The sequence below is a fragment of the Octodon degus genome, unplaced genomic scaffold (assembly GCF_000260255.1).
Source record: "Octodon degus isolate 3935 unplaced genomic scaffold, OctDeg1.0 scaffold00062, whole genome shotgun sequence".
Classification (NCBI taxonomy): Eukaryota; Metazoa; Chordata; class Mammalia; order Rodentia; family Octodontidae; genus Octodon; species Octodon degus.
This window is the reverse complement of record NW_004524638.1, coordinates 8,329,158-8,337,744: the sequence shown is the minus strand read 5'-3', so window position 1 is coordinate 8,337,744 and position 8,587 is coordinate 8,329,158. Positions and strand designations below refer to the sequence as shown.

General features: G+C 50.2%; 1 protein-coding gene across 11 annotated transcripts in view; it reads right to left on the bottom strand.

The window, feature by feature from the left end:
• The window catches only part of Mtss1 (MTSS1, I-BAR domain containing), a 147,952-nt gene that overhangs the window by 24,087 nt on the left and 115,278 nt on the right, over positions 1 to 8,587 (bottom strand). For all 11 annotated transcript variants that reach the window (XM_004634423.3, XM_004634424.3, XM_023718773.1 and 8 more), the window contains 3 exons: positions 6,011 to 6,095; positions 4,856 to 4,947; positions 1,420 to 1,494 (listed from right to left, as the gene is read on the bottom strand). In XM_004634423.3, coding sequence (XP_004634480.1) covers positions 1,420 to 1,494; positions 4,856 to 4,947; positions 6,011 to 6,095 — 252 coding nt within the window. The remainder of the gene's footprint in view (positions 1 to 1,419; positions 1,495 to 4,855; positions 4,948 to 6,010; positions 6,096 to 8,587) is intronic.

The following is an 8,587-nucleotide window of genomic DNA, read 5'->3' as shown; positions in this document are numbered from 1 at the left end:
TTATTTATTTATTTATTTTGTGTGTGTGGCCAGCTCAGCCCACCAGGGGGCGTGGCTGGCATGAGGTGCTGGGGGATTGAACTGTGGTCCCTGTGCTTTGCTTAGCTTAGCTTGTTCTAAATAGGTGCTTTAGACCACTGAGCCATCTCACCAGCCCTAGAATATAATTCTGAGACATGCTAGACTGGAAAAACATATCCAAGACAAACTTTCAGAGCCAATCCAGGCAGAAAACCTGATTGTGGATAAAAAAAATTCTTTGGCCTTTATCTTGAAATGGGTTTATTATTTTTGTGAAAATTAAAAGGATCTTATTTTTTTTATTCTGGGATTGAACCCAAGGATTCACGCTGAGCTACAACCCCAGGCCCTTTTATTTTAATTAATCTGTCTGTCTGTCTGTCTGTCTGTCTGTCTGTCTATCTATCTTTGTCCAGCTTCCCAGAGTGCTGGAGCTACCGACATGTCACAGCAGACCCGGTTTGGAACTTTAAATATCAAAGTTTAACAACTGTCTGGTCCTCACCTCCTCCCATAAACACCCTCCTCCACCCCATCTTCCTAAATGCACTCCTGTTAATTCCAAAGAAAAACCGCTTGTTTTAGACAGAAGATGGGTTCAAGAATGCTCTCCCTAAAAAAGTTGCTGTCTCAGATGAACACTACCATCAGAGTGGCATGGTGGGAGAATCCTGTACCCCAGAAGTCAGCTGGGGTACAGCAGACTCAGAAATTGGGGCTCAAGAACAAAGCCTAGAAGGAGGGTCAGCGCCTCTGCCTCAGGGGAAGGCTCTTCTCTTTCGGCCCTCAGTAAAATGCTGCAGATGCCTGCGAAGTGGACGAAGCTTGATTCTTCTCTTCAAACTTCCACCTAAACTGAAGGAGCAGAGAGGGACCACGGCTGTGAGAGACAGCAAGCACGTCAGGCCCTCCTTGGTTTCCTTCGGGGGTGATTCATCAAGCGCCGCCCTCCTGAAGACCAGGCTGCCCTGTAGCCCCTTCAAACACTCACAAGACTTGCTAGAGCCTGCGTAAAACGTGCAGGAGAAAATGACGTCGTTCCCGTGACAGTTACTACAGAAGGTCTGCACGAGGCTTATTCTGTACTATCCCAGGTCTTTCATAAAAAGGCTTCAGAGGAATTCAGTTTTCATTTCAAAGCATAGTGGCATGGGAGACGCTACTTTAGAAAGACAAAGGTGGTGAACGAGTAAGTCCGGTACGACTTGGCAGGGCGATGGGTTCACACAGACGCTGCATTCTGAGCCCTTTCTGACCCGAGCCTCCCTGCTCCTATCTGTTCTCCAGGGCCATGGTAGGAGGAAGTCTGTGCACTAAGTATTTTCATTTTAAAGACAGAACTGAGACACATTTGTTTTTCCCCAGTGTTATAGCAGCAGTGGCTGAAATTTCAGTTACCTTTTTTTGCTTTCTTCTGCAATTTCAGCGTATCTGAGGACTTCTTTTTTATCTCTTGGCGGGCTTTTTTATATTCTAAAAGGAAGCAGAACATTGAGTGATTTTACCACTTTGCTTAACAGAAAATCCTTAGGAATAGCCACTACGTTTGTTAAAGAAAGAAGAAACTCTGGAGGAGGCAAACAGTTCTGTGGAACCGCTCCATGATAAAGTCTCATGATGACATTTTACAACAAAGGAACTATTTACAAGAAAGGCAACAAAACGCACTCCGCTCTCTCCCGATCATGCCTGCCTTGAGGGAGTATTTTGATAAAAGCAAAAAGAATTCCCAATGTCTTAGCTCAAGCACCAGGAAAGATTTTCAGTATTACCGCCTTTCCCAGGGCCCAGAGGCACCAAGACACACTGGCTGAAGGCGTACGCAGACCACAGCCAGGACAGCTGCTTACGGCCCAGCTCGGCTCCCGCCCTGTCTGTGCAGAGGCCCTCTGCCAGTTCAGGGTCCTCGTGCTGCTGGGGAGCACGGCGTGCTGGCAGCTTCCTGCTCTCTTCTGATGAGTCTCCAGCACCCTTGTCCCTGCACTCGGCCTGCTCTCTGGCAAGGACACCAACATCGCCACTGTCCCAGATCCAGGGTGATGAGACCTCGCCAATCCGTTACAATCAGTCAAACACGGCCCCATTTTCTTCCCCTCCTTGTGCCCAGCGACCTCCAGCTCTGGCACCACTCTCTCCCTCCATGGTTTTCTCCACCTTCGCAACAGGCAAAGCTAAGCCTCTATCTCCTCTGCGCAGCCGGAGATGCAGCCTAGCAGAGCTGGGTGCCCTGAGGCGTGGAGCGCAGGGCTCGCTCCCAAGCCTGGTGCTGGGACCCCGACCCTCTTGCCCTGTCTAGACCACAGTGGACTCCCACGCACGCTTGGCCCAGCTCTCTGTCTCTGCATGTGAACCTAAAGGACAAATGGAGAAGCCTTCTCTGCACACAGCCAGGAGGCAGCAGAAGGGACGGTCAGTTACAAGCAAGGACCTCTGCTCTGTCGGCTGAGAAAAGATCAAGCTGAGCTCTGTGTAAGCTGCTGCCTTCTCCCCACGGGGCTCAACAAAGTCTCTTATAAAAGATTCACACAAACAAATATGAAGGCTTTGCTTAAAAAAAAAATCAGCTCTGCTGCACTCGCAAATGGGTGGAATCAACAAAGATGCAACATGAACAAAATGCTGTGGGATGAATGTAAACTCTCAACCTTTCCCCACCTGAAAAAACTTTCAGTATTTCTGAAACAAAGTATTTCCACTTCTTTTACCTCATGGAGATACAGAGGGACACAATGAGTGGATGCACAAGAGACAACCCAGGGCTGACTGTGACACAGGGACAGTGCGAATCTTCCAGCTTGCCTGGCTCGCTAACTTCAGATGAACAAAAAAAGGTTTTTTAAGATGGTATCAAACTAGGTCCCAGCTGTGAAATGCCAGCAGGAACAAACGCTAAGGAAAGTCTTTTTTAAATGGCTCTTAAAACAAACATGGGCTTAGGATGGTGGGTTTTTTTTTTTTTTTCTGTTGAAGATGAATTCTAACTTTAAAAAAAAAGCACAGAAAGAATAAAAGACTTTGATAAGTATTTTATACAACTGCTAAATATAATCCATGTCTACCCATGCTTCTAAAAATGTATCTTCTTTCACAGAGTTATGCTGTATTGCTTTAATGGCAAACTCTGTACGATCTGTGTACATATTTAAAAACTCAGAGCAAAATGACTTTCACACTTATTTATTTATAAGCCATTTATTTGTTTGTTTGTTTATTTGGTACAGCGCCTCACTACATGGCTTGGACTTGTAGTGATCCTCCTATCTCAGCCTGGGGATGGCAGGGGTGTGCCACCACGCCTGGTTTCAGAGGCTGGCACCATAGCATGGCATGTAGTACTGGAGATCGAACCTGGCTCCTTGAGCTTGCCAGGCAGGTTCTTAGACCGCTGAGCTATCTCCCCAGCCTTCACCCTAACTTGTGCTCAAAAATGCAGCCAACACCAGCACCTCTCTCCAAAGGTGAAAGCTCAGCGCACAAAAGCTTCTGCCAAGCCTCCACCTCTAGTCAAAAAGGCTGCTGAAGTTCTTCGCAAGACCACTTTCCAGTAGCAATGAAGACACAGCCATGGGAGCCTCAAGTCCTGCCAAGTTTCGAGGACAAGCCCCTACACCAAGATCAACCTACTTCTGTGGCCTGGGCACGCAGGCAGACACAGAGCACAGCGCGGCCCCCACAGCTCCAAGGTGCCCGAAGGAAGAGCTGAGCGAAGGCACACCTGGCCGCAGGTTACGACAGCCCCTGGTAGAGAGTCCGCGGCGTAGCCTGAAGCAGGCAGAAACAGCCTTTCCAGAGCCCCAGCAAGGCCGATTTCTAAACCCCATGGAAGAGTGGCTCCTGCACAGCCCCGGAGCAGTCGCGGGCTACATCTCAGAGCAAGTGTTAGTACGAACTGCATTTATCCCTCTATACATCTCATGATATTCGGCATATAAAGAACATCAGGATGACCCAAATAAGGGGCAAGCCCTTACTACGAAAGTCCTGCAAGGTCCATGACAACTAACTAAACCAGTTCACTCCAGACAGTACAGAAACAATGGCCAGTTCTGGCAGGCGGCCCAAGATAAGCTTATCAGAATCCTGGTTTTCCAAGTCCCCTGAAACTCTCCTGTTATGCTGTGTCTAGATGTCCCCTCTCCCCCAAGCAGCCATGGGGCAGCCTTTTTTGGAGGTGTCTGAATCTATAGAGTATGTGACTGATTTGTACAGCAATGTTGGGATTAGGGGAGCTGGGATTAGGGGTGCTGGGATTAGGGGTGCTGGGATCAAGGGGGTTGACTGCTGGATCGGGCACTGATTGGACTGGCACCTCCCTAATTCGGGTAGGCTGGGTATGGTATCAGGGCAGAAAGAGGCTTGTCTCGCACTTCCCTCGCCTGCTTTTGCTGTCTTCCACTGCCATGAACTGCTGCCCTCTGCCATCCTCCCGCCTTGGAGCCAGCTGATTGTGGACTGAAATTTCTATATGTTGTGAGCGAAGCACACCCTTCCTCCTTAACTCTGATGTCAGGTATTTTGTCTCAGCAACAAGAAAAGTAACTAAGACCCCCTTAAAGGTGTGACTGCCTGGCATCTACAACTGCCACTGCAATGCACATTTAACCCAGTGGACCACAAGGCCACCAAACTGTCAGACGGTCAGCTGCCGAGTGGCGGTGCATGCCCCTCAAAGCAGCACTCAGTCCTGCAACCGCACCCCCAACACAGAAATGCCTCTAAGGAGAAGCAGGGACAGACAGGGTTCTGGGCATGCTGGTGACACAAGGTGGCAGGCAGCACCCACAACACCCACAGCCCAAGGGTACGAGGGCGCAGCAGACGTGAGACCCCGTACCTTTCGCATGGTCTTTATCCAGCTGGTTGGCCACTTTCTTCCACTCTTCCATCTGCTCTTGAAGTGGATTTATCAGACAATCAATTAAAGCACTTTTGCCAAAAGAGAAAGAGGAGAAGTTAAGCAGATACATTCTGTAGTCAAACCTTACATTTCACTGTCAAAACAAATCCTGGGGGCAGGTAAAGCGGCATGAGCCAGTGCTCACACACAGATCTGCCTTGTTCTCAGCGTGCTTCTCTGAAGACTACAAAACTGGCCAGAGTGACCCTCTCATGCCTGTTAAACCAAGCTGCAGAACAGGGCTCCCCAAGAGGTGGTCACCCCTAAACAGCTCCAGCACTGCTTGAAGGGCTCCCGCACAAATTCAGGATGGCAGTCACTGAGCACACAACTGGGCCTGGCCTGGAGAGAGGAGCAGAGGATGGTTGGAGAGGTCACATGCTGCCCTGCCAGCTTCCGGACCTCTGAGGGGTCAGGGGAGCACCAGGTGCACCCCAAGTCTCCTCTGTGCTGTCTCTCAACACAACCCCCATCCACTGCTGTGTAGGCCACTTGGAAATAAGGGTTTGTTTTCACTTCTGCATTGAGGAGTCCACATCCATGTCCCAGCTTTGGCTTTTCTCCCTGCTCTGGAAGCCTGGAAGGTAGAGTAAGAGACTCCGGGAGCCACCACCCCCTCTTGAGGGTCTAGGGCAAGCCTGGGTCAGGACAGCATGGCACATACACTCTCCCTTCTGAGAGGCTTTTGCAAGGCAGTGGAGGCCCAGCACGCCTCAGCACGACACACTGGCCCCTCCGCTCGGGGGAGGGAAGGGGAGACACAGGCAGAAGTACTGAGACACCCGGATGGAGCAGCAGGCCCTGGATGCCACGGACCTGGCGGGCAGCGCTCTGTGGTACCCGGCCTAGATCAGTGATGGCAAACGTTTAAGAGCTCTCAGTGATACAAACGGCTGCCGTGTGCCACTACTGCACTAGACTCAAGGCCTGACCAGCAGCGAGGCCCCGACAAATGCTTATCTAATGAATGGCAGAGCGGCGGGAACCCAGGTTGTGGGAGATGGGCTCTGCGCAGAGTGAGGCACAGCACATACCGCTGCCCCTCCAACCCGAACCAGCAGGCACACTGTGTGTGGGCAAAGTGCTCCTTACCTCGAAAACTGCCTCAGCTTGGCTTCGATGCTTCTGTGCCTCATGCACATCCTGGTGAGGGCCGAGCCGATCTCCCTGGTACCACCTGGAAGAGCAACAGATACAAAGCTGAGGGAAGAGTGACACACAGGAACCCCGAGGTCCCTGCCTGGAGGGCCCTATAAGCAACCCAGTCTCAGCACACTATAAGACCTAAGCCAGGGCCTTCCAAACTTGTAGTCCTGCATGTGTGTGCATGTATAAGAACACATGTAAGTATACACATGAGTGGCGACATGTCTTACAGCACCCAAGCTCTCTAGGGTTTCCTATTCTATCTCATTTTTTTTGCAATCCCAGTGACTCACAAATTAACCTTACAATCCACTCACTAATGGGACCTACAGTTTGAAAAACTGACTTCTTACAGAAGATTAAAATAGCCTCTAATGGGGCTGGGGAGATGGCTCAGTAGAATAAGTGCTTCTCTGGCGAGTGCAAGGGCCTAAGTTCAATCCCCAGTTCCGAAAAAAAAAAAAAAAAAAAAAAAGCCTCTAATGTTCAGGGAATAGTTGGGAATTTCCTTCATCTCCATTTCGGGCTAAATAGTTCTCAGTGTTATTTCAATGGCTAAGGAGGCGCTCCAGCTAAGGACCGCAAGACAACTGCTCTAAAATGCAAGTCATTCAGAGAATAGCGATGCTGAACAGAAATGAAACAATGCAACACTTCGCAAGTGGCTTCGGTGGAGACCAGGGACAGCAGTGTCCGAGCTCAGCAAATACAGAAGTTGCAGCACAATTTGCTGTTCCCGAAATTCTTGCCATACTTTCCCTTCAGCCCCACCCTTCTCTAGGACTCTTTTTTAAGTTCCTCCATCCCTTCCCCCTTTGGCAACAACGCTTGAGTCGGCATCCAAGGGGGAGGGGGCACCAACGGCAGCCTCCGGTGCCAACTGCATGCCAGACCCTGGGCGGCACAGTTATTAATCTGAGCAACACACTGGCAATGTGAAAGTGGGGGTAAGGGTCAAATACAGCGCTATTTTTAGTGGACAGGCCTTCAGGGGAAAGTCACAGGAATGTACAGCAGGTTTAACCAAATCAACAGAAAAGCATTCCCTCCTCTCAGCCCGCAGAACATCCTGTGGGTTCTATGTAGGCTCTCTTCCACAGCTGCCTATTTGCTGTTTCAGTTCCACCTGCTTTCATTGGGGCCTGCAAAATTAACAGGTCTCTACAATGGTAATATCATTCTCTATTTCTGCAAAATGGTAATAACAAAGGTGACATAGACTGAATATTAATATTTTTATACTTTAGCCTGTGAAGAGATACTTTTCTCAAGCAATCCTTCCAGTTCCTTCCCAACCTCAACCCCAGTGCCCTTTGCAGTGGGCTCCCTGAGCGCCTCACACGTGCAGCAGCGTCCCTGGGCCCCTCCCTCTAGGGCTCCACCACCTCTTGAACTGGCACCACCCCTAAATTCAACGTCTCCTGACAGTACCAAATGTTTGTGGAGGCAAAAGTATCCCTTGCTCAAAATTACTGCTGTATAAGGACCTGGCCAAGGAGGCCAGGTAGATGGCTCAGTGGAATAAGTGCTTGCCTGGCAAGTGCAGGGACCTGAGTTCAATCCCTGGTTCTGCTAGCTTAAAAAAAAAAAAGGAAATGTCACCCGAGGCTAAGTGGCCCAAAGTCGTTAAAATGTTGCCCTCGCTTCCTAGCACTTGCACCCCAAGGGTGCAGGACACGGCACGGAGCCTACCACGCTCTCATATAACATCTGCTCATCGTTCCACCAGTGAGCCGGCAGGGGGCGCTGCATCCGCACGCTCCACCCAGCTTCCTGCATGCTCCAGCTTCTCGGAGATTTTATTGCTGACAATGACAAGCAAAGAGGAAGAGCGTTTTATCCCTAGGGAACTATCTCCTAGCCTTTCTGGGCCCTCAACTGACAAAAAGTTAAAAACCTGGCCGCACCGGAGAGCTGCACACTCATTCATCTCTGGTAGAATGCAGTCTGACTCTGTCCCACTAGAGAAGCTGGTCCATCTCTCGCCAGTGACATGTACCCTCTCTGCCCGGCAGTCCCGAGGCTAGAAACTAAACCCAAGGAAATAACTGAGGATGAGGGAAATCCTTCCCTACAAGGGAAGTCACGCCAACATTGCTTGCAAAACCAAAAAACTGAAACCAAATCCTGCCACAGGAAACTGGTTAAACAGCCTGCAGGACACAGCCCCCCCCCCCAGGAAGACTGTGTACTGCCACGCGGTGCCCCAGACCTTGCACAAAATGACTCATTAACCTCTCGCAACACCACCAGTCCCCTCTGTACTATCACTGTGCCCATTTAATCGACGGAAGAGTAGTTCAAAAGTTTCTCCAAAGTCATATGGCTGAGAGGAGCTCCACGGGGCTGGACTGCGAGTTTGTGTATCTGTCCACTCAGCCACGTGGCACTCACGTGGCAGAGGAGATGGGGCGGGCAAGAGGAGCACCAAGGACAAACACCATGCTGACACTGCTCAGCTGCACGCCAGTGTGGGGATCGGGCCCACCTTGGTCGCTGAGCTGAGAGCTGTCTAATGATACC